Consider the following 26,263-nt stretch of genomic DNA (forward strand, 5'->3'; position numbering starts at 1 on the left):
AAGTAAACCGGAAGTTATCGTTGGTTAGCGGTAGCTCCAAAGCAAAGCAAAGCTCGGCCCATCGGAGCTGATTATTGATTATTAGTGGGCAGTCGTTTGGTTTGCAGTCACGCGGAGCAGTCTGACTTCGACTCGGTGAGTTTGTTTGTTCTCAGAACTAACAGCCTTAGCCTTAGCATTAACACGCAACCCGTTTGTGTGCACTGAGAATGCTAGCTGAAGCTAACCAATGCTAACGGTGAGCATGTTTATTAATCATCCATGTCATCGATACCCGCTCCACTCAGCGTCTGAAGCCTCCGCGTGTTTACTGAGAGTGAGGAGTGAGACAACGTCACAGATTTTGTTACAGCTGAAACTCTGAGCTTGTTAACCCTGAGATGTAATTCTAAAAGGAGAGCTATCAAAACTTGGGGTCAATGACTATGGTAACACACTGAACTTAGACCTGCGGGTAGACAGATGTTCCCTCAGACTCCACCCATCCTGCTGCATCTGAACCAGCTGACTGACAGAGCTCAGATAATTCATTTGAGCAAGTTGTTGCAAACACTGAAGTCCCAATCACTTCAATTCAATTCAGTTTTTATGTAGATAGCACCAAATCACAACAAATAGTTGCCTGAAGTTGCTTTGTGTTGTAGGTAAAGGCTCTACAATAATTACAGCGAAAACCCAACAGTCAAAACGACCCCCTATGAGCAGCACTTGGTGACAGTGGGAAGGAAAAACTCCCTTTAACTGGAAGAAACCTCCATCAGAACCAGGCTCAGGGAGGGGGGGTCATCTGCTGTGATGGTTGGGCTGAGGGGAGAGAGACAGGACAAAAGACATGCTGTGGAACAGAGCCAGAGATTAATAATAACTAATGATTAAATGCAGAGTGAAATATAAACAGAGTAAAAAGAGGTGAATGAAAAGAAAACACTCAGTGCCTATAGCAGCATAACTAAGGGAGGGTTCAGGGTCACCTGATCCAGCCCTAACTATAAGCTTTATCATAAAGGAAAGTTTTAAGCCTAATCTTAAAAATAGAGAGGGTGTCTGTCTCCTGAATCCAAGCTGGGAGCTGGTTCCACAGAAGAGGGGCCTGAAAGCTGAAGGCTCTGCCTCCCATTCTACTCTTAAGTATCCTAGGAACCACAAGTAAGCCAGCAGGCTGAGAGTGAAGTGCTCTGTTGGGGTGATGTGGTACTATGAGGTCTTTGAGATAAGATGGGGCCTGATTATTCAAGACCTTGTATGTGAGGAGAAGAATTTTAAATTCTATTCTAGATTTAACAGGGAGCCAATGAAGAGAAGCCAATATGGGAGAAATCTGCTCTCTCTTTCTAGTCCCTGTCAGTACTCTAGCTGCAGCATTTTGGATCAGCTGAAGGCTGAAGACTTTAGTTCCGTGCACGAGAGCTAATCAGTCATCAACATACAAGGACAGGCAGCAACTCCATCAGTGATTGATTATCAGCTTAGAGTCAGATCTGTAGTGTCATCTTTGTAATGCAGTTGATTGTAATCCAATTACATTTACTGTAGAATTGCTGTTTACATCACGCTGATCAACAATTGATCAGTCACACTGATGGATAAATGTGTATCACAGCTGGATCTTAGAGTGAGATGAGTATCTGAGTGAAGATAAGACTTAAAATGAGTTTTAGAACTAAACTGATTTTAGGGCTGCAACGATTCCTCGAGTAACTCAAATAATTCAATTATAAAAAATCCTTCAAACAAATTTGTTGCTTCAATGCTTCGTTTAAACTCTGCAGGGCTCCGGTGTCTTGATTCACCTGCATTAGTGGCATTAAAGTTGGGCAAACCAGCTTAGATCTGCATTACCGCCACCTACTGGACTGGATTGGTTCAGGAGTTAGAAAAAACCCTCAGTTTCTAAAAAGTTTTCTGTCACTGCAACAGATTCCCTTTGACACTAAGTGGATCATTGCTGACATGTTTTCCACGCCTCCACCGCTCTCTGCCGTGTTTGTGTGTCGTGCTCGCTGTGCTGAGAATTTCAGCTGTTGTTTTTTCTCTGCTTCAGCTCCCAGAACGGATCGCTACAACCAGACATACTGCTAGAGAGCCGCTATAAGCACTAGTGATCATTCGGTACAGGAAGGACCCCTTCCCCGTCAAAATATTTTTTATGCTTTAATCCCTGATTAGTGACTAAAAATAGACCTGCAGTAGAAATGTATTCAGGAGAATGATGGTGAATATAAAGCAGGGGTATTCAATTAAAACTCACTGAGGTCCAGAGCTAAAATTTCCTCCTAGTAAAAGGTCCGAACAAAAGTCCAACTTTTGTCTTATGGTCTTGCTCACCCGTATGTTTACATTTTCACTGTTAACAAATGGCACTTATGGTATACAACTAGCTGTTTTCCAATATTTCAAAATAGTCCCAGGCAAATAATTTTAAAACCTTTATTTCAGAAAACAGAAGCCTTAAAACAAAATACATTTTAAAAGTGCAAACAGAACCTAATAAAATTTTTTCTCTTAAAGTAAAGAAGTCTAAGCCGAGAGAATTGAAGGGTTACAGTTCAATTAAAAAGTTAACTTTATAAAACAATCAATAAGCAAGTGGCTTTTTTTAGGGAAAAAACAAGTGCAAACACAACAAGCAACCATTTTCCTCTTTTTTTGCTTACATTAAAGCAGTACTGATGTAGTGGCAACGTGGTAGCAGTGGTGCAGTGGGTAGGCGCTCGCCTTGCAGCTGGAAGGTTGTAGGTTTGAGCCCCTGTCCCTGCGCTGCGTTGTGTCCTTGGGCAAGACACTTAAACCACATTGCCTAACGGTAGCGCCGGTCTCTGGCTGCATGACTGCAGATGCTCGTCTCTGGATGAGTGATCTGGAACAATCATTTTGTTGTGTGCCTTGTGCGCACAATGACAATGAGTTGAGTCTAACATATAAAAAAATAAGGTTTTCAAGTAAAACAGGTCAGCATATTCAGAAGACAATAAATAAAAATGACTCTTTTAGGAGAAAACAGAGCTTTTAGCACCACTTTTTCTCTATCAGTTATTCTTTACTTTTCTTAATGAGAGAAATGGGCGTGGCATTGGTTGGAATGGAGTCAGTGCCGTTCTCATGCAGACATGTAGGTGTTCATTTGACTCACAGCTGTAAGCTGATCCAGACAGTCAGTGTGTGCAGTGCTACTTTGGTTAGAACGGGGGCCTATTCCAGAAAGCAGGTTTTGCTAATAACTCCAAGTTTGTTAACCCTAAAATGAGGGAAACTCGGGTTTTCAGTTCCAGAAAGAGAGCTAACTCCAACTCTGTGACCCTAACCTGCTCGCTGGCAGGTTTTATCCAACAACCTCTGAGTGTCTCTCTGACTCCGCCCCTCCTGCTGCACCTGAACCACCTGTCTGACACTCCCGTTCATTTCCTCCTTCATAAAGTGGCTGTCAGAGCGTCAGAGGAGTGAATTCATCTGCAGACGTTTATGTTTCTACAAGCACTGAAATCCCAGTTAGACGTTAGTTTGTTATTTTTGTAACATGAAGCTTTTACAGTCGTTCACTCGTCAACAGGCTGTAAGGACGGAGACAGCGATGATGTCACGCATTTATAATGAGGCAGCTGCAGCTGCCAGACTGTCAGTCAGTTCCTCTGAAACATTTGCTGTAGTTACTGCAGCATCACTGTTACATCACACTGATCTGGATGAAGCTGCTGACACAGAACACACTGGATGGAAAATGTCCAGATCAGAAGATGTGAATGAGTGAAGATGAGGCTGAAATATTTGAAGACTTGAAAACTGAACTAAATGGATTTAAAATGACTTAAATGATGTCATTTTGAAGGTTACGTTGTCTGAAATTCAGAGTGTGAATTTCCACAGATTTTCCACTGAAAAATCACCAAAATCGCTGATCATAGGCTCTATAACGGATCCGCAAACTGTGTCCGAGTCCAGCCGCGCAGCAGGAGGATCCAAATGGATCAAGATCACGGATTCAGACGCGATAAGGCCCAGATCAAGTTCAGGCTCCAGTTATTTTGCAGCTCATCCAGTCTGGATCTGTTCATAATGGCTTCATCTTCCTGACACGATCTTTATTCTTTAATTAAAATGTCTCATCCTCCCAAAATGTGCTGAATTTTAAAACGTATAAAGCTGAGACATTTGTCACAGCATGTTTGCCTTTACTGGTAAAACTTTACATTCATTACAGACTTGGAAAGCTGCTCTGAATGTTTTCAGCTAAATATGAAACTATTACTGAACTCTGACCTTTAACAGTAACTCAGTGAAACATCAGTCTGAGCTGTTTCTCCACAGTTTTATCTTCACTTTCTGTCTCCTGCAGTTTGTCCGTCAGGCTCAATAATTAGATTTTATAAACTAAATGTGAAATTAGGATTCAGCTTCATCTGATGGAGATTCAAGTTGTGTAAGTGATGACAGCAGAGATTATAAAGAAATGATATATTTGATAACAAACTTTTATTCCGTCTATAATGGTGTCAGAGTGGGTCAGGCTGATTAAAGTGACTTGTCATGCTCCACACTGACACGTGCGATCCTCCATCATCTGATTACAATGGAGGCTCCGCTCTTTATCTACCCGTTGCCATGGTGAATCCTGGTATCAGCGCTCCATTGATGATGGCTTTCTTTCCTTACTCACGCACGCGCTGAATCAGGGTGATCGTACTCAGAGCTGATTGAACAAACTCTGATCAGCTGCTCTGGAACAGGAAGCTCTGTTTGTTGAACATGCTTCCTGGGATAGGCCTCAGGGAGCACACTCTCAGACACAAGCTGCAGCCAGAAGGCAGCAGGTCAGTTGCCTCAAAATGCTCTCTTAATTCTGCATTTCCTCGCAGATCAATGAGCTCAGGCTGTAGAGATCCTGCATATGTCCACTTACATGTGTGTGTTGCCTCCTTGAAAAGCCTTTGATTTCTCAGATGAGCAAAGGATTCTGGATCAGCAGGAGGAGCTGCTGTCAAAGCTTTGACTGAAGTTTCCCATCAGTTTGTTTATGAAGTCAGCATAGGGAGAAACATCTCTCTCACCCCGAATCTGTTCCTGCAGTATTGGGAAGTGTTTACGCTCTCCTTCAAGATCTTCTTGGAAAATGTCCAGCTTCCTCTGGAAGGAGTGAACAGCTGTCATCAAATCAGCAACTGAATTGTTCTTGCCCTGCAGCTTTAAATTAAGCTCATTAAGATGTGATGTAATGTCAACTAAAAAAGCACCCATATCCATCTTGTGCTATTCTTGCAGAAAAAGTGAAAACTCTGTTGCTCTCTGACTCTTAAACTGCTTTAAGAAAGCAGCAGTTTGTTTTCCGGTAGACCAGAAGCACCCCAGTGCATTGCCTTCACTCAGCACTCTTGTGCCTTAGCAGATCATTAGTGTTTGCCTCAACATCTTCCAGGAATTCTCTCAGGAGGCGATGCTGAAGAGATGAGGATGCCCTAAGGAAGTTGATGAGCTTCGTGACTGTGTTCATTACTTCAGCAAAATGTTCTGATAGAGTGGCACACAGAACAGTCTGATGATGAGACAGTGGTAAGCAAGAAGATCTGGGTTGTTCTTTTACCTGTGTCACAGCCCCTCGCTCTTGTCCCACCATGGCAGGGGCACCGTCTGTGGTAACAGAGAGAACCTGCTTCAGATCTATGTGCCTTATTCTCAGCATCTCTTTTATTGCTGCATGTATGTCCTCTCCTCTCGTATGTGTTTCCTGTCCCGTTACTAAATGCTTTTTTATGTTTTATGTTCTGTCATACTGGGCATGCAGTTCGGTTAGTTTGCGTGCTCTCTGCTCACACTTACGTGGATAATTTTGCTCAGAACAGCTTTGCTTCGTTTCATAGTGGCGCTTCACATTGCCACTTTTAATTAATGCAGCTGTTTGAGCATATGAGACAAACAGGTTTTGAACTGCCTGCAGGAAGAATGAACATAAACTTATCTGTCCACTCATCTTTAAAACAGCAGTTTTCACTATCAACTTTTCTTATTTTGGAACAAGCCACCACCTCCTCCGCTCCGCTCGGCCCTGCTCGGGTGAGCCCACTGCATTGGCTGCACAGGGCAAACAAAAGATTTGATTGGCTCAACTGAGTGATGCTATTACCGTAATAACTGTAGTAGAGGTAAGCTCTTGCCCACATTTCTGCTTGACTCTGCGCATGGCTTTCACTGGAAAAATGGAAATAATTTTGTGAATTCATCATGTCGGGCATGGGTCCGGACAGAACCATCACTCGGTATGGATTCAGACCTAGGCTCCAGCCCCCCCCACGACCCTGAACAGGAAAAGTGGAAGTGGATAGATGGAATATATTTTCATTTAAAAATTGCATTCACTTTAATATGCATGCTTTATTTGATATTTATTGTAATGTCACATTGATGTTAAAAATACATTTGATTAGTTTCAAACTCATATTTTTATGGGTCATTAATTGTGAGAATCATCAACAAGATGATGTTAACAGGTGAGGGAAGATTGAAATAATTGTTGACTAATTGTTAAATTAATTGATGAATTATTTGCCTACCAAAATAATCTTTATTTGCAGCCCTAGTATGTATGCATTTGCATAAAATGTATCACAGTGTTAATGTGCTGGAAAATCTTGAAAATGGACTTTGAAGGTGCTTAAAAAGTGCTTGAATTTGATCTGGGAAAAGGTATATGAACCCTGGGCATATTTTGCCCCACTAGCAGTGCTTTTGTTATGTCGATTGTTTTCATGAATGGTCCGATGGCCCATCACAATGAATTATGGGATGGCATTATCTCCTCTTCTTTCATAAAGGATTTTTGGAGAGTATCTTCTGATAAAGGAGGTAATAAAGGAAGCATTGAAGCTCCTTTCCTTAGTATTTGGAGCAGCTCTGATTTTGGCATTTCTCTGAGAGGAACCTTCCTCTGCAAAGCAGAGTTTTGTAACATACTCTGTTTGTTGAAGCCGTTTGCTGGATCAGGGCCCAGGTAATCACACTGCTTAAAAACATTTTGTTGTATCGAATCCAGTTCACTGCAGGTTTTGTTAGATCAGGGGTCGGCAACCTTTAATATGGAAGGAGCCATTTGAACCCGGTTTCCACGGGAAAAGAAAACACTGAGAGCCGCAAATACTAGTGGAAGCTGGTAGCGGCTACCGCTAGTGACGCATATATTGAGAAACGAAAATAAATAAATAAAATGATTTTATTTTAATATTTCAAGATCACAATAATGTTCCAATTTAGAGCTACAACAAAAACCGAACTGACAAAAACAAAATGCACTTCAATTGGATACTTAGAATTTACTCCCGCGAGCCGCACAGCGCCGCAGCTTAAGCCTGAAAGAGCTGCATGCGGCTACGGAGCCGCGGTTGCCGACCCCTGTGTTGGATCAATATATTGATCTGTGTCTATTCAATAATGCTTACTGCTTTGCCCATCACCGTGGTGACCTGTGTAGTGTGATTTATCCCCCCTACATGTTTGTTTGCCTGAGCAGGAGAGGATGTGTGAGGAACAGACAGTGTCTCTGGTTGATGTGCTGGAGGAAGATGAGGAGTTGGAGGAAGAAGCTTCGGCCGTGTTGGCAGGAAGTGACTCAGACCACTGCTCGTACCCTCAGGTGAGTGTGCAGGTGAACCACCTGACTGCGGCCCAGAGCATGTTAAACATCTGGAACAATCAGGGTTCTAGCCAGAAAATATTCACAGTCTGACGGGTACAGCTGGGGGGGTAGTGCAGCTAACTGTGATGATAGCGATCCGTTTTGGTAACATCTGAAGTTCTCAGCCCGGCACAGCGCCAGGTGTTCAACCACTGGAACCCTGGTTATAACGTGCCAACAGATTCACCTTTCTTGTTGATGATCAGGTGTTACCATAGAAATGGGGAAAGTCGAACGCTCTGGGCTGGTGACATGCTGCTGTGTCTGTTTGTGTGTCTGTGTGTGTGTTTATTGATGTTTACACCTGTGTCTCAGGGCTACGTGAAGCGGCAGGCTCTGTACGCCTGTAACACCTGCACACCAAAGAGCGGCGAGGCGGCTGGCATCTGTTTGGCGTGCTCCTACAAATGTCATGAAGGTCATGACCTCTTTGAACTCTACACCAAGAGGTGATAAATACATTTATTGATCAGTTAGTCACTGATTGATCAGAAACTCCTGGTCAGTTTCTGATTCTCATTACCTTCAGTTATCAATACAAACAGTGAGGTGATCTATACTCAGACAGGATGACCACCTGCATCACTTCTTCTGCTTCCTGCAGGAACTTCCGCTGTGACTGTGGAAACAGGAAATTCTCGGAGCTACAGTGTAAACTTCACCCGGTGAGTCCTCAGTGACACTGTGTCACCAGCAGGAGGCGCCACCGGGCAGAGGGAGCTCTGTTTACCTGATAGTTCACCATGATAAAAGATGCTGATCACCTGGTCCAGAGGAAGTGATGTGCACGACTAGTCGACTAGATGACTGTTTGATGATATTGTAACTAGTCGGTACCAGACGTACCAGTCATTTAATCTAATTGTTCAGATTTTAACTGATGCCCAGTGCCAGTAAATCATTGTCCTAAATGTCGTGTGGCCAGCTCCATCTGCCATGTCAATGTCATGGCCGCCATTGATGTGGAAAAATGTCATAACACTGTTAATCTAGGCCTGAAATTTTTGTCAGGCTATTATTGTTAGTTATTTTGAAGGCAAAAGAACGATTCAGAGTATCACAAAGTATGTCAAGCAGCAGGCGGGTGGCTGGCCTCTCCCTTAGAAACAGGGTGAGGAGTGCAGCCATTCAGGAGGGGCTCAGAGTAGAGCCGCTGCGCCTCCACAGAGGAGAGGAGCCAGTTGGGGTGGTTTGGGGATTTTATTATTATTATTATTATTATTATTATTATTATTATTATTATTATTATTATTATTATAACCTTTGTTTAACCAGGTTTGTCCCACTGAGATCCAAGATCTCTTTTGCAAGAGAGACCTGGCCAAGAATGACAGCACATAAAGTTTCAACACAGAAAATACACAAAGAAAAAAAATACAAATAATTGAATTTTCAAAATTAGTTAAAAAGAGTCTGCAAGACTAATCAAACATTTGCACTCATATTAAAAAACTTTTACACTCCTGGAGCCTGGTTGTAATGGAATTTATCATGGATTTGAATACATTCAGTGATACCAGACTTTGGAGCTTAAGCTCTGATTGTAAAAAATCTAAAAACTTTCTTCCCCATTTCTGTTCCGACCTTAGGAACACTGAAATGATAAAAGTCCTGGGAGCAGAGACTGTAGGCCCTATTGTTGATGATTAAAAGGGATGATAAATAAGATGGAGTCATCTGAAGAATAACCTTATAAATCAACTCGTACCAATGGCCGAGCCGGCGCACATATAAAGATGGCCAATTTACTTTACTGTATAAGACACAATGATGAGTTAGAGCTCCACAGTTTGTAATAAACCTCAGAGCACCATGATACACACTATCCAACATGTGGAGGCATTGAGCAGCGGCATTCGGGTATAACACATCACTGTAATCAATAACCGGAAAAAAGGTTGGCTCCACTAGTTTCTGTTTCACCCTAAAAGAAAAGCGAGACTTGTTTCTAAAATAAAATCCAAGTAAAAGCTTCAGTTTCTTTACAGTATACTGAATATGTGCCATAAAAGGCAAGTGGTCATCAGTCAGGAACCCCAAATATTTAAATGTAGATACAAGTTCAATTTGTTGACCTTTACTGGTGACAATGACAGACTTGATCTTGCTGATTTAGAGTTAGTGAAGAACTTAAGTTTTGTTTTATCAGCACTTAGAAAAAGCTGCAGTTGACAAAGCTGTTCTTGCACTCTACTAAATGCATTCTGCAGATATCCATACAAAGCAGTAAATGACTGGGTCATCAGCGTAAAAATCAAAATAAAAAATAAAAATGATATTCATTCCAACATTATTTATGTACAAGGTAAATAACAAAGGGCCTAGTACTGAATCTTGGGGCGTCCCCTTGTGGACAAACTGAACCTCAGAAGAAACACCCTCTAAGTAGACAGCCTGGCTTCTGTCTTTAAGATACTTTGCAAACCATCCAACTGCATGTACAGAAAACCTGCTGCTACAAGCCGTTCAATTAAAATATCGTGATCCACTGTATCAAAGGCCTTAGAAAAGTCTATAACAAGAGAAATACAACACTGTTTAATATCTAAGGCTTCAATTATGTCATTTCTAACCTTCAAGGCTGCAGTGGTAGTACTGTGTTTTTTGTGAAATCCTGACTGTGAAATCAATAGGATAGAATTAGTAGTGAAGTATTCTTTTACTTGTTCATTGACAAGAAATTCAAGAACCTTAGCCAGAACAGGCAGTTTAGAAATAGGCCTATAATTGTTTAAAATAGTTGGATCCCCTCCTTTCAAAAGGGGGATAACAAATCGAGATTTCCAGACTTTTGGAATTATATTGGTCAATAAAGTAAGATTAAAAATGTAGCACACTGGGGCTGCTATAATTTCAGATGCCAATTTTAAAAACAAGGGCTCCAAATTATCTGGTCCTGGTGATTTATTAGGATCAAGGTCTTTAAGAGCTTTAGCAACCTCTGTTGTAGAAAAAGGTGTAAAATTAAAAGTCTGAATATTACCAGTGGTTCTGTCGGCTGCTGGAGTGTCATTAAAGGCATTTTCACTAGATGTTGGTTGTTTAGAGGGGTTTTTAGAGTTGAGCAAGAACCCAGAGAAAATAAAATGTTTGTTAAAACTATTTAATACATCTGTTCTGTCAGTTACTCTGTTTCCATCAACCAGCATACTGGAAGGAAGAATAACTAAGTTAGGGGTAGTCGATAAAGATTTAATTGCTTTCCAAAATTTCTTTGGACTTTTCAGACTTTCAGTAGTCATGGACAAGTAAAAATCAGCCTTTGTATTTCGGAGACGAGAGGTAAATTTATTTCTTAATTGTCTAAAATAAAGCCAGTCAGTTTCCAGGCCTGATTTACGAGCCCTGGCCCATGCAGAATTTCTGCTAACTCAGTTGTAAACCATGGATTATCGTGGCCTTCAGTTCTGAATTTGTGCAAGAGGGCATGTTTATTAATGATACGACTGAAATGATCACAAAAGTAACTCTAAGCTAATTCAGCATCATCAAAAAGAGCAATCCTTTCCCAATCAAAATGATAAAGGTCATGCAAGAAAGCCTGTTCAAACATTTTCATATTACGCTTTTCTACAAAGCGTGGCTTGCTTTTAGGAAGCCTTGTGTCTCACGACTGCTATCACACAGTGATCACTCAAAACATTTGGAAAGACACCAGTTGCCACATATTTGGAAGGCATGTTAGTTAAAACTAAATCAGTGAGTGTTCCTGTTTGGATCTGACTAGAATGCCTCCTGTGCGCTTCTTGGATGAAGTGTTCTGGGTGTGTCCTACCAGGTTGAGGTCCTGGGTCGGCTCAGGACACGCTGGACAGATTATATCGCTCTCAGCCGGCCTCTGTGTTCCCCTAGATAAGTTGGAGGAGGTGGCTGGGGAGAGGGCTAGAGAACTGCTGAGTGTTTGTTAGTTTTAGACTAGTTCAGAGTATGTCTGACTCTGTGTGTGTGTTTCAGGACAAAGACGAGGTGAACGGTCTGAATAAATACAGTCAGAACTTCTTTGGAGTGTACTGCACCTGCGGCCGACCATACCCAGACCCAGACGACCAGGTAACCTCACTCACCTGAGACCAGAAATCAAACTGCACAGTCACCACTAACCCTCGTACATTTGTTAAAATAAAGTGTCCACCTTCAGATTTATAAGTGACGTTTTATTGCTGTCTCTTTATGGAAAGGCTGATCATTCAGATTTAAAGTCTGTTTATGAGACAAAGAAGAAGAAAGCGCCTCAGTACAGCTTCAGATCTAATCAGGAAGATATCAGGTGATAAACGTCATCTTCATCACAAACATCCTCAGAGAGAAAAACCGATCAATACATCATCAATACTTTACTGAACTGTACAGGCAGATGTGTTTACAAACAGGTTAAAAGACGCTGATGGTGATGATGATGACTGTCTGTAATTGCACAGTTTTCATATGTGCACTCCTACAACTTTGCACAGTGATACTTAATTGCACTTGTGGTAGATGCTAACTCATTCATTGCCCTGTACCTGTACTGACTCTATGACTGCTCTGTCAAATCAGCTCCTTTTAATGTCTCACCTGATCATTCTAACACCTCCTGCTATACACCTGGTTTGAAGTCAGTGCGAGGTCATCACAGGAATAGCAGTTTATGAGAGAACAGGTATACTCATGGTTTATATACAGTGGGGGAATTAATAATATTTCCACTTCCGTGCTTGACTGTGGGGATGACGTTTTTTTGGGGGGGTCATACTCAGCATCTCTCTTCCTCCAAAACCGGCGGGTCAAGTTGAGATCATGAGTATCTGTAATTGATTGATTGATTGTAATCTTTGTGTCACATGGACAAACAGCCAATCTGTAGGAGCCAGAATTTTGGCTGGGTAGCAGGGGATCAAATTTCACTCAGTGACATGACAAACCTAGTTATAACTTTTTATGTAATGTGTTTATTCTGTGTCTCTCCATCAAAATGAAACTACCATAAAAATCAGAGAGCGTTCACTTCTTTGTAAGTGAGCAAACTTAAAGATTCAGCAGGGGATCAAATAATTATTTCCCCCACTGTGTCACTGTACCCTCACCTGTCCACCAGGTGCGCTGGGCTCTTTTTACTGAAGCTGTTTTTGTCTCCAGGTGGAGGACGAGATGATTCAGTGTGTGGTTTGCGAGGACTGGCTGCATGGCAGGGTGAGTCCATCAGCATACCTGTTCCTGCACCTGTCTCCTGTATTTCTTCTGACTCTTGCACCTGTATATCTGTGCCTGCAGCACCTTGGCTGCGTGGTTCCAGACTGTGTGGAGCTTCAGGAGATGATCTGTGAGTCCTGTATGAACAAACACTCATTTCTCTGGACCTATGCTGCTCACCTGGCAGGTAAAGCTTCTTGTTTACCTTACAGTGCTTATCTGACATGTACGTGCTCATATACACATGTCACACACTTCCTGTGTAATTGTGTGATGTACTTCCTGTTTAGTGCCAGCTGGAGCAGTGGGGGTGAAGGAGGAAACGGCAGAAGAGTCAGACGCCAGTGTTCCAACCAAAGAAGACCAGGTGAGAGGATTCACCTGTAGGTACCATGGTTACAGCAGTCCTAACCACACTCACTGATCATTGTGACTGATTAATGATCTCAGGTTGATGATGTCATCGAGCCTAGCTGTAAGCGGAGCCGCGAGGAGGTGGAGCCAAGCTGCACACTGAAGGCGCTCCAGGCGATTGGTCATAAGAGAGTCCAATCAGGAGCTGTGTTCTGGCCTTCTGCATGGCGCTCTAAACTCTGTTCCTGCAGCACTTGCCAGGTAACACTCACCTGAGTTTGTACTGGCTGAGATGCTGATGATGCCACAGATCTGTTCAGTGTGTAGCCTGTCTGAGACTTTTTCTCCCTCACCTGTCTGACTGTCCAGTTTAACCCACCTGTCCCCCTCAGGTGCACCTGTCTGAGGCCGGTCTGTCCTTCCTATCGGATGAGTCGGACACCGTCCTCGCCTATGAGAACAAAGGAAAGAACAGTGAGCAGCGGCGACAGGAACACGACCCTCTGATGTCAGCGCTTGACAACCTGAACCGCGTGCAGCAGCTCGAGATCATCCACGGTACTTTAACTACTACTGCTACTAATTATAATAATACTAATAATATTAATACTATGGACATGAAGTAGTACTGATTACCAAGAGTCATGGTAAGAAGTGAGTTCATAAATCATAAAAATCCTCCGGTTCTCAGCAGTTCTGAAAATTCTCACGCTGAATGCAGAAGAGTCAGTGTGAGAATCAAAGTCCACGCCTGATCCAGCAGTTTGTAGTACTCCTTTAGCAGTAATAAGTTGTAGTGATGGTTTCCTGTCTGACTTCATCAGTTTGTCACATCACTGTGGAGGAGTTTTGGCCCACTCTCCTTCAGAGCGTTGCTTCAGCTTCTTAGAGAGAAGAGGCTTTCTCCTGGAAATCCAGCTGATTCGTGGGATGTTCGTACATCACTTCCTGTTCCTGCTGCTGCACAGTCGTGTTTTCTGCAGTTTAATCCGTGCAGCTCGATTAATTACAACCTCTGACCTAGAGACTTATTTCTTACTGTAACCTACACCTGCTTTATCTCACAGTTTCTGCTGTGTTTGCTGTTATTATTATAATAACTATATCCATAATTCTTTGAGATTTGCTAGTTTAGTGTAGCTGTTAGTTTAGCTCTTAGCTGAATTACTAGCACCGTGGCTTGTGGTTTCTTCAGCTTGACTCACTGGCACTTTCCTTTTTGTACTTGTAATAAATATAGCCGGGTCTTAGCTTTGGAGGATTTCTCATAAGCCAGCACTGTTGAGAATATATCTGTAGCCAGGTTGACAAAGAGTCTGTTCAGTTTTATTTATACAGCACCAAATCACAACAACAGTCACCCCTATGTTGTAGGTAAAGACCCTACAATAATACAGAGAAAACCCAACAGTCAGAACGACCCCCTATGAGCAGCACTTGGTGACAGTGGGAAGGAAAAACTCCCTTTAACAGGAAGAAACCTCCATCAGAACCAGGCTCAGGGAGGGGCAGAGAGAGACCGGACAAAAAAGACACTGTGGGAGAGAGACAGAGATTAACCCTCTGAAGTTGTCAGATGGGTCGGTGCATCCAAATGACATCACTGATTTAGGATGTCATAGCAGTAAGATGCTGCCTCGCTGAGTCTCTATTTCAACTGGTGTCAAAAATGTGAACTAAATACCAGTTTTTAAATGATGTTGATAGACCAAGTAAACCCAGACTTATGATAAATAATTCACATCATGCTTTTTCCTGAATATTGTCAAGTTTGATGCATGTTTGGTGCAGAAAACTGGATCTTCACTAACAGAAAGTATTTGTGAACAAAAAAAACCCAAACAAAACAAAAAAGCCACCAAAGGCAGACACAAATGTAAACGCTGTCTTCAGGTGTACAGAAGGAGGGACACACCTGGAAGGGTCTTGCCCGTGATGGCGCCCTCTGTCTGTGGGGGACAGGAACTGTTTTGGAGTGCTACACATAACTTGTGTGGCCTCTTAATGAGTCCTGATTGTTCTGTAACAGTTGTACCTGAGTGCCTGAGGTACTGCCGGCATTATACAGTTGTATATAACTTTGTAAGTTTCAAAAACGTATGTACAAATATAGCAATTTGTACATCTGCATTTCAAGTTACAATGTTAAACATGTTTGTAGTTTTCATAGTAAAAAAAAAAAAAAAAAATCTGGCTTTGCTCTTGGATTTTATGTTTGTGTGTGATTTTAGGTCCAGTGTGTTAATACAGTCAAAATGGGGGAAAAAACTCACATGTGAGGTTGTGCTGGAAAAAAGTGACCAAACGAGGAAAAGTAATCAGTTTTTAAAGAGAAATAGAAAAGGTCCAATTATATCCCAAACCCAGTAGTAACTAATGATTAAATGCAGAATGGTGTTTGAACACAGAGAGTGAGACGAGGTGAGGGAAGAAGAAACACATAATGGAAAATAGACTAGGCCTGTTGTAGGGAGGGTTCAGGGACACCTGAGCCAGCCCCAACTGATCAAAATGGAAAGTTTTTATTCATAACATCTCACAGACTTATCTTTATATTCAGCTACTTTCAATACTACTGATGTCTATTTAGACTCTTTCTCCCCGATTTGATTTTTCCAAGTTACCTTCAATATTTACTTCCTTCAAACATCAACATGTCTATTAGACCCCATTCCTACAAGACTGCTTGAAGAAGTCCTACCATTAATTGATGCTTTGATCATTAATATGATCAGTCTGTTTTTATCAATGTGCTATGTACAACATGCCTTGACCCAGCTGTCTTAGCTAATTATAGGCCAATCTCCAACCTTCCTTTTCTCTCAAAGATCCTTGAAAGAGTAGTTGTAAAACAGCTAACTGATCATCTGCAGAGGAACGGTTTATTTGAAGAGTTTCAGTCAGGTTTCAGAATTCATCACAGTACAGAAACAGCATTAGTGAAGGTTACAAATGATCTTCTTAGAGCCTCTGACAGTGGACTCATCTCTGTGCTTGTCCTGTTGGACTTCAGTGCAGCTTTGATACTGTTGACTAGGGGTGTGCGATATATATATCATCTACAATAATATCGTAATTCCTGTGTTAACGATGTGTGAGCTGATGTTACTAAGTATGCTAATGAGGAAAAAAAAACCACAATCAAACGTCGCTCCAGGTGCTCACTACTTCATGCTTTTATAGGCTGCTGTGCGTGTGCATTGAGAGTGCCCGTACTGTGCACTAGCATAGCTGCCTAAACACACCTAAAGCTGGAAATGAGTGAACACACTGCCAGGGGGAGAAATTCAGACATTGCAGCCTCACAGTCTACCACCTTAATTTCCTAGGTGAGGAGGGGGTTTGCAGACTTTGTAAGAAAGCGAACAGCTCGACAGCTAACCTGTTCATCATCAGTGAATATGAGGAATATGTAAGGTTTCGGGAAACTGCCGTCTAAGGCAAACCACGACTAGCAGGATAAAGAGGAAGATAACAGATGGATGGATGTTAGTATCCTTTAAGTTAAAGTAGGTATGTTACAATCACTGCGTCATAACCCAGCAATGTTCTCGGAGCTCACCTGTTTGGAGCCTCGGATAATACCCTGAAGCGCTCTGCCAAAATGCAGGTTTCTGATCAGATGAGGGTGTGTAGTTTCTGTGATTTATTTCTTTTGCTATAATGTAGGGGGAACACCCCTGGACACGACAGCCTCTTTTTTTTTTTTTTATTTTTTTTTAAATTTTAATTTTTTTCATTCTGTCAAGTCTTCCATATTGAGTGATTGCTTTTGAAAAACTCATTGAAAGAGTTTTTCAAAAGCAAAATGAGTTTTGAAACTCATTTTTGTATTTACATTTGTCCTGATGCACAGGACACTCTTGAAAAAGAGATTTTAATCTCAATGTGTTTTTCCTGGTTAAATAAAGTAAAGAATAAGTTAATGTCTCAAAATGACTGATTTTAGTCTTATATTTTACCAGCTTGAACTTCTTGTACGAACACATTTTTAAATAATGCAAAATATCGTTTATCGTTATTGAAAAAATTACAGAAAATAGCTGTTATTTTTTGTCAATATTGCACACCCCTACTGTTGTTGTTTATTACAGAGATTTGAGCATGCCATAGGTATTAAAGGTACTGCACTGCAGTGGTTTGAATCATAATTATCTCATAGAATCCAATTTGTTCATGTAAATGGAGAGTCTTGGAATGGGAGGCAGAGCCTTCAGCTTTCAGGCGCCTCTTCTGTGGAACCAGCTTCCAGCTTGGATTCAGGAGACAGACACCCTCTCTATTTTTAAGATTAGGCTTAAAACTTTCCTTTATGATAAAGCTTATAGTTAGGGCTGGATCAGGTGACCCTGAACCCTCCCTTAGTTATGCTGCTATAGGCCTAGGCTGCTGGGGGGTTCACATGATGCACTCTGTTTATACTCCACTCTGTATTTAATCATTAATTATTATTAATCTCTGTCTCTCTCCCCTCAGCAGATGACCCCCCCCCCCTCCCTGAGCCTGGTTCTGCTGGAGGTTTCTTCCTGTTAAAGGGAGTTTTTCCTTCCCATTGTCACCAAGTGCTGCTCATAGGGGGTCGTTTGACTGTTGGGTTTTCTCTGTATTATTGTAGGGTCTTTACCCACAATACAAAGCAACTTGAGGTGACTGTTTGTTGTGATTTGGTGCTATATAAATAAAACTGAATTGAATCAAGCTAAAATCAGCAAAAAGCTATTTAAGCATAAAAATTCAAAAACAATAAATAATACAGCTTCATCAACTGCACCAAAAAATAAAACAATTAAATGTGGATTGTTAAACATTAGGTCTCTCTCTTCCAAGTCCCTATTAGTAAATGATTTAATAATTGAGCAACGTATTGATTTATTCTGCCTTACAGAAACCTGGTTACAGCAGGATGAATATGTTAGTTTAAATGAATCAACACCCCCGAGTCACAGTAACTGTCAGAATGCTCGAAGCACAGGTCGAGGAGGAGGATTAGCTGCAATCTTCAATTCCAGCTTATTAATTAATCAAAGACCCAGACAAAGTTTTCATTCTTTTGAAAGCCTGACTCTTAGTCTTGTCCATCCTAATTGGGAAAATCAAAAACCTGTTTTATTTGTTATTATCTATCGTCTACCTGGTCCTTACTCAGAGTTTCTGTCTGATTTCTCAGACTTTTTATCTGATTTAGTGCTCAGTTCAGATAAAATCATTATAGTGGGTGATTTTAACATCCATGTAGATGCTGAGAATGACAGCCTCAACACTGCATTTAATCTATTGTTAGATTCAATTGGCTTCTCTCAAAATGTAAAGGAGCCCACCCACCACTTTAATCATACTCTGGATCTTGTCCTGACATATGGCATAGAAACTGAAGACCTAACAGTATTCCCTGAAAGCCCCCTCCTGTCTGATCATTTCTTAGTAACATTTACATTTACTTTAATGGATTACACAGCAGTGGGGAATAAGTTTTATTACAGTAGAAGTCTTTCTGAAAGTGCTGTAACTAAGTTTAAGGATCTAATTCCTTCATTGTTATGCTCTTCAGTGCCAACACAGTACAGAGCAGCTACCTAAACTCTGCTCCCAGTGAGGTCGATTATCTCGTCAATAGTTTTACATCCTCACTGCGTATAACTTTGGATACTGTGGCTCCTCTGAAAAGGAAAGCTTCAAATCAGAAGTGCCTGACTCCGTTGTATAATTCACAAACGCACAGCTTAAAGCAGATAACCCATAAGCTGGAGAGGGAATGGCGTCTCACTAAATTAGAAGATGCTCATTTAGCCTGGAAAAAGAGTTTGTTGCTCTATAAAAAAGCCCTCCGTAAAGCTAGGACATCTTACTACTCATCATTAATTGAAGAAAATAAGAACAACCCCAGGTTTCTTTTCAGCACTGTAGCCAGGCTGACAAAGAGTCAGAGCTCTGTAGAGCCGAGTATTCCTTTCACTTTAACTAGTAGTGACTTCATGGATTTCTTTACAAATAAAATTTTAGACATTAGAGAAAAAATTATTCATAACCATCTCAAAGATTATTCTTCATGTTCGGCTGCTTTCAGCACTGCTGGTATTTGTTTAGACTCTTTGGCTCCAGTTGATCTTTCAGAGTTAACTTCAATAGTTACTTCCTCCAAACAAGCAACATGTTTGTTAGATCCCATTCCTACTAGACTGTTCAAAGAAGTCTTTCCATTTATTGATGCTTCAATCTTAAAAATGATCAATCAGTCTTTATTAGTTGGCTATGTACCACAGACCTTCAAGGTGGCTGTAATTAAACCTCAATATTTCTAAAATTAGAAACATCCTTTCTCAGAGTGATGCTGAAAAGCTCATTCATGCATTTATTACTTCTAGGCTGGACTATTGTAATTCATTATTATCAGGCTGTCCTAAAAGCTCCCTGAAAAGCCTTCAGCTGATCCAAAATGCTGCAGCTAGAGTACTGACAGGGACTAGAAAGAGAGAGCAGATTTCTCCCATATTGGCTTCTCTTCATTGGCTCCCTGTTAAATCTAGAATAGAATTTAAAATCCTTCTCCTCACATACAAGGTCTTGAATAATCAGGTCCCATCTTATCTCAAAGACCTCATAGTCCCATATCACCCCAATAGAGCACTTCGCTCTCAGACTGCTGGCTTACTTGTGGTTCCTCGGATACTTAAGAGTAGAATGGGAGGCAGAGCCTTCAGCTTTCAGGCCCCTCTTCTGTGGAACCAGCTTCCAGCTTGGATTCGGGAGAAGACACCCTCTCTATTTTTAAGATTAGGCTTCAAACTTTCCTTTATGATAAAGCTTATAGTTAGGGCTGGATCAGGTGACCCTGAACCATCCCTTAGTTATGCTGCTATAGGCCTAGGCTGCTGGGGGGTTCACATAATGCACTGTTTCTTCTCATTCACCTTATTTACTTTGTTTATACTCCACTCTGCATTTAATCATTAATTGATATTAATCTCTGGCTCTCTTCCACAGCATGTCTTTTCTTTGAGTGCTCACTGAGTAGAAAACTGGAGCTTGAAAAAGGCGACTGGACTTCTTTTTGTTTCTTGAAGACATTTCACCTCTCATCCGAAAGGCTTCTTCAGTTCTCAACCAAAAGGTGGAGAGACCCAGGTATTTAAACCCCTGTGGGCGTAGTCCCCTGGAGGTGGTTATGACCCTCTATTGATCATGTGCTTGAACACATGTGCCCAGGTGTGAAGGGGGCGTGGGTCATATTTAATCAGTGGTTTCAGTTGAAACCAATTTAGGACTCCGCTCCATTGTTTCCTGTGGCCTATTGAGGTCACTGGAACAAAGGTGTGAATGGGGGTTGAGACGTCTGGGAAGGGAGCTCAGGACAGCACTGTAAGCGGGGGAAAGTTGGTGACGTAATCCACCTCCTCTGTTCAATGATGGTTGTTCACAGTGGACATAGATGGCTTCTTTCACTCCTCTTTCAAACCATCTGTTTTCCCTGTCCAAAATGTGAACATTGGCATCCTCAAAAGAGTGCCCTTTTTCCTTCAGATGCAGATGTACTGCTGAATCTTGTCCTGTTGAGGTGGCTCTTCTATGTTGTGCCATTCGTTTGTGAAGAGGCTGTTTGGTTTCACCAATGTAGAGGTCCGAGCACTCTTCACTGCACTGAACAGCATACACTACATCGCTGATCTTGTGTTTGGCGGGTTTGTCCTTGGGATGAACCAGTTTTTGTCTTAGGGTGTGACTTGGTTTGAAGTATACTGAGATGTCATGCTTGGAGAAAATTCTTCTGAGTTTCTCTGACAAGCCTGACACATATGGGATGACAATGTTGTTCCTCTTGTCCTTCCCATTCTCTGTAGTTTGTGTTTGGCCTTCATTCCTGTGCATCTTAGCTGATTTGATGAAGGCCCAGTTGGGGTAACCGCATGTTTTGAGGGCTTTCTCAATGTGTGTGTGTTCCTTATGCTTCCCTTCTGCCTTAGAGGGAACACTTACCCCAACTGGGCCTTCATCAAATCAGCTAAGATGCACAGGAATGTAGTGTATGCTGTTCAGTGCAGTGAAGAGTGCTCGGACCTCTACATTGGTGAAACCAAACAGCCTCTTCACAAACGAATGGCACAACATAGAAGAGCCACCTCGACAGGACAAGATTCAGCAGTACATCTGCATCTGAAGGAAAAAGGGCACTCTTTTGAGGATGCCAATGTCCACATTTTGGACAGGGAAAACAGATGGTTTGAAAGAGGAGTGAAAGAAGCCATCTATGTCCACTGTGAACAACCATCATTGAACAGAGGAGGTGGATTACGTCACCAACTTTCCCCCGCTTACAGTGCTGTCCTGAGCTCCCTTCCCAGACGTCTCAACCCCCATTCACACCTTTGTTCCAGTGACCTCAATAGGCCACAGGAAACAATGGAGCGGAGTCCTAAATTGGTTTCAACTGAAACCACTGATTAAATATGACCCACGCCCCCTTCACACCTGGGCACATGTGTTCACGCACATGATCAATAGAGGGTCATAACCACCTCCAGGGGACTACGCCCACAGGGGTTTAAATACCTGGGTCTCTCCACCTTTTGGTTGAGAACTGAAGAAGCCTTTCGGATGAGAGGTGAAACGTCTTCAAGAAACAAAAAGAAGTCCAGTCGCCTTTTTCAAGCTCCAGAGACTACTATGACCTGGATGACTGAGAATCTACACAGACACTGAGTAGAAAAGCGCTATATAAGAACTAGTCCATTTACCATCCCCTCAACCCAACCGGTCGCGGCAGATGACCCCCCCTCCCTGAGCCTGGTTCTGATGGAGGTTTCTTCCTGTTTAAAGGGAGTTTTTCCTTCCCACTGTCACCAAGTGCTGCTCATAGGGGGTCGTTTTGACTGTTGGGTTTTCTCTGTATTATTATAGGGTCTTTACCCACAATACAAAGTGCCTTGAGGCGACTGTTTGTTGTGATTTGGCACTATATAAATAAAATTGAATTGAATTGAATTGAATTGAATTGAATTGAATTGCATAGTGAGGTGTGCAGTGGGTATGGGATTACATCAGTGATCTTCTCTGAGCCCCTTCTTGTCTGTAGTGGTGATGGACAGTCTGACAGATGAGGTCAGGCAGGAGTTTCTGTGAACTATGATGTTTGCAGATGACATTATGATCTGTAGTGAGAGTAGGGAGCAGGTGGAAACATCTGGAGAGGTGGAGGTATGCTCTGGAGAGAAGAGAAAATGAAAGTCATTAGAAGCAAGACAGAATCTGTGCGTGAATGAGAGGGAGACAGGTGGAAAGCTGAAGATACAAGAAACCAAAATAATGAAGATAGATGAGTTTAAGTTCCTGGAGTCATGAACCTTAAGTAACGCACAGTGCACACGAGAGGTGAAGACGAGAGTGCAGCAGGGTGGAGATGAGTGTCAGGGGTGATCTGTGACAGAAGGAGAGCAGCTAGAGTGAAAGGGAAGATTTACAGGATGGTAGTGAGACCTGCTGTGATGGATGGTTTGGAGATGGAGGCTTTGACTCAAAGACAGGAGGCAGAGCTGAAGATGCTCAGATCTTCACTGGGAGTGAGCAGGATGGATTAGAAATGAGTCCATCAGAGAGACAGCTCAGAGTCAGAGAGGCTGAGATGGTTTGGACGTGTGCAGAGGAGGGAGGGTGGAGATACAGTGATGCCTCACCTATGGCAGTGGTTACGTTCCAGAGACCCCCGCCATAGGCGAAAATCCGTGAAGTAGCGGCATTATATTTATTATATATTTATTTGATTATTTATATATTTTAAGGCTTTATAAATCCTTCCCACTCTCTTACTACAACTTGAAGGATGAAGATGGTGAATTATGTACAGTGGCTTGCAAAAGTATTCATATATGGGGTAAGATAACTGTCAAAAAGAATGTATGTGTAAGGAGTCTAAATTCATACATGTAAGTCAGTAAACGTGCATAAATATAAGATTTGTATTTCGAATGCAATCTACAAAGTTACAACTTCTCAACAATACAAGTACAAATCACAAATTTACAAGTACAAACCTCTAACTATTGAACGTCATACTGCGCATGCGCCTGGGTGGCTTAGTGGTGAAGCACAATACCACATACACACGCCGCGTTGCAGTGCGGGCGGCCCGGGTTCGCGTCCCGTGCAGGCCCGGGGCCGATTTGCCTGTGTGTCTTTCCCTGTATCTTTCCTCCATTTCCTGTCTCTCTCCCCTGTCACGAAAAGACTCTAACAGACAACAGATAAGACCAGTAAGGCTTTCTCCACCGGAATAGTTCGGAATGAGCCACCAACCAGGAAGAAGTATCCTCCATCCGCCATAAGAATGTTGTCTTTTAACGCATGCGCAGTATGACGTTCGATAGTTAGAGGTTTGTACTTGTAAATTTGTGATTTGTACTTGTATTGTTGTGAAGTTGTAACTTTGTAGATTGCATTCGAAATACAAATCTTATATTTATGCACGTTTATTGACTTACATGTATGAATTTAGACTCCTTACACATACATTCTTTTTGACAGTTATCTTACCCCATATTCATACCCCTTGAACTTTTCCATATTTTGTCACATTACAACCACAGACATAAATATATTTCACTGGAATTTAATGTGAAAGACCAACACAAAGTGGTTACAACTGTGAAGTGGAAAGAAAATTATACATGATTCAAAAAATTTTTTACAAATAAAAAACTGAAAAGTGCGGTGTGCAAAAGTATTGAGCCCCCTTTTCTCTGAGTGCAGCCAGTTGCATTCAGAAGTTGCCTGATGACTGCTAATGACTACAAAGAGTCCACCTGTGTGTAATCTAATCTCAGTACAAATACAGCTGCTCCGTGACGGCCTCAGAGGTTGGTTAAGAGAATATTGGGGAGTAAACAGCATCATGAAGTCCAAAGAACACACAGACAGGTCAGGAAGAAGGTTGTGGAGAAGTTTAAAGCAGGCTTAGGCTATAAAAGGATTTCCCAAGCTTTGAACATCTCACGGAGCACTGTTCAATCCATTATCCAGAAATGGAAAGAGTACGGCACAACTGTAAACCTACCAAGACAAGGCCGTCCACCTAAACTTACAGGCCCAACAAGGAGAGCACTGATCAGAGATGCAGCCAAGAGGCCCACAGTGACTCTGGACCAAATGCAGAGATCCACAGCTCAGGTGGGGGAATCTGTCCACAGGACAACTATTAGTGGTGCACTGCACAAATGTGGTCTTTATGGAAGAGTGGCAAGAAGAAAGTCATTGTTAAAGAAAACCATAAAAAGTCCTGTTTGCAGTTTGCCAGAAGCCATGTTGGAGACACAGCAAACATGTGGAACAAGGTGCTTTGGTCAGAGGAGACCAAAATTGAACTTTTTGGACAAAATTCAAAACACTGTGTGGCGGAGAATTAACACTGCACATCACTCTGAACACACCATCCCCACTGTCACATATGGTGGTGGCAGCATCATGCTCTGGGGCTGCTTCTCTTCAGCAGGGACAGGGAAGTTGGTCAGAGTTGATGGGAAGATGGATGGAGCCAAATACAGGAAGAAAACCTGTTGGAGTCTGCAAAAGACTTGAGACTGGGGCGGAGGTTCACCTTCCAGCAGGACAGCGACCCTAAACATAAAGCAGGGCTACAATGGAACGGTTTCAAACCAAACATATTCATGTGTTAGAACGGCCCAGTCAAAGTCCAGACCTAAACCCAATCTGCTGCTCACAAACGCTCTCCATCTAATCTGACTGAGCTTGAGCTGTTTTGTAAAGAAGAATAGGCAAAAATTTCAGTCACTAGATGTTCAAAGCTGGTGGAGACAAACCCTAAAAGACCTGCAGCTGTAACTGCAGCAAAAGGTGGTTCCACAAAGTACTGACTCAGGGGGCTCAATACTTTTGCAACCCACTGTACAACATGTTTGCATTTACTCCATTCATACAAGCACTTCCATGATTAACTAAGCTAAATGCTTTTTATTATCTAACATTCACACTCCAACAGTTGCGTCAGAGAGCAACTTAGGGTTAAGTATCTTGCCCAAGGATACATTGGCATGCAGCCTGGAGTAGCCAGGAATCGAACCTCTGACCTTCCAATCAATAGGTGACCTGCTCTACCTCCTGAGCTACAGCCACCCAGCAATACAGAATTTTATTTTTTTTTAAATCTGCTGTACAGTGAAGCTGCAATAAGTGAATTATAGCGAAGGACGGACAAAGATGATGAAGATGGAGCTACCAGGCAGGAGGAAAAGAGGAAGATCTCAGAGGAGGTTCATGGGTGAAGGAGGGTTGGTGTGACAGAGGAAGATACTGGGATAGGGGAGATGGAGGCAGAGGATCTGCTGTGACTAAAGGGAGCAGCCAAAAAATTAAGAAGATTGTTGTAAACTTTAATCTATGAGGCCTGCGGAGCTCTTGAGTTATTTTGCAGTTCCTCTGAGCATTGCACGGTCTGAATCCAGAGAAGCTTTTTAGCGGTCGTTAATGTTTTACATGTGAATGTTTTTACAGTAAAATGATAGATTTCCATTTGGAAATAACCCTCCCCATGCTGATGTTTATTACTCATGTGTTTATTCCTTAGCTTTGGTCCTGCTGCAGATGTAAAGCCTCTGCTCTGATAACCTGCAGTTCATGAAGTTCAACAACAATTAAATAATCCAGGCTTTTTTTCTTTCAGGATACAACGACATGAAAACTGAGCTGAAGGACTTCCTGCAGAGATTTGCAGCTGAAGGAAAAGTGAGTTTATATTCTGTCATCTGCATACTCCCCGATAGGCTGAGTGTCACAGGATTGTTCTGATGTCATCTGACTGTTCTCTGATAGGTTGTGACATCTGATGACATCCGTCAGTTCTTCGAGCAGCAGAGTCGTAAAAGACGCAGAGTTGATGCTGGAGCATTCTACTGCACCTGATTCCCTCTGACTTTGCCTTCATCAGCTGACCTTTGACCCCCTGACTAAATGAAACTTGTTGTATATTTCCTGTTTTAACTTTTATATAATCTGTTCAGATTTGTTGAGCGTCTTGTTTGTGTCTCAGTGATGTCTTTGTTTCCTTTTTAAAGAATCTAATAAAACAGAATCTGAACACTG

The 26,263-nt window shown here is 42.0% G+C and overlaps 1 protein-coding gene across 1 annotated transcript; it reads left to right on the top strand.

The window, feature by feature from the left end:
• On the top strand, window positions 1-26,263 carry ubr7 (ubiquitin protein ligase E3 component n-recognin 7). The gene is made up of 12 exons (XM_030721819.1): window positions 1-135; window positions 7,493-7,615; window positions 7,973-8,106; window positions 8,262-8,322; window positions 11,612-11,707; window positions 12,773-12,826; window positions 12,908-13,013; window positions 13,117-13,193; window positions 13,277-13,441; window positions 13,573-13,738; window positions 25,845-25,906; window positions 25,994-26,263. Exons 2-12 carry the CDS (start codon window positions 7,499-7,501, stop codon window positions 26,081-26,083), a joined length of 1,128 nt encoding a protein of 375 aa, XP_030577679.1. The 5' UTR covers window positions 1-135; window positions 7,493-7,498; the 3' UTR covers window positions 26,084-26,263.

This window comes from Archocentrus centrarchus, chromosome 24, assembly GCF_007364275.1.
Source record: "Archocentrus centrarchus isolate MPI-CPG fArcCen1 chromosome 24, fArcCen1, whole genome shotgun sequence".
NCBI classification, from domain to species: domain Eukaryota; kingdom Metazoa; phylum Chordata; class Actinopteri; order Cichliformes; family Cichlidae; genus Archocentrus; species Archocentrus centrarchus.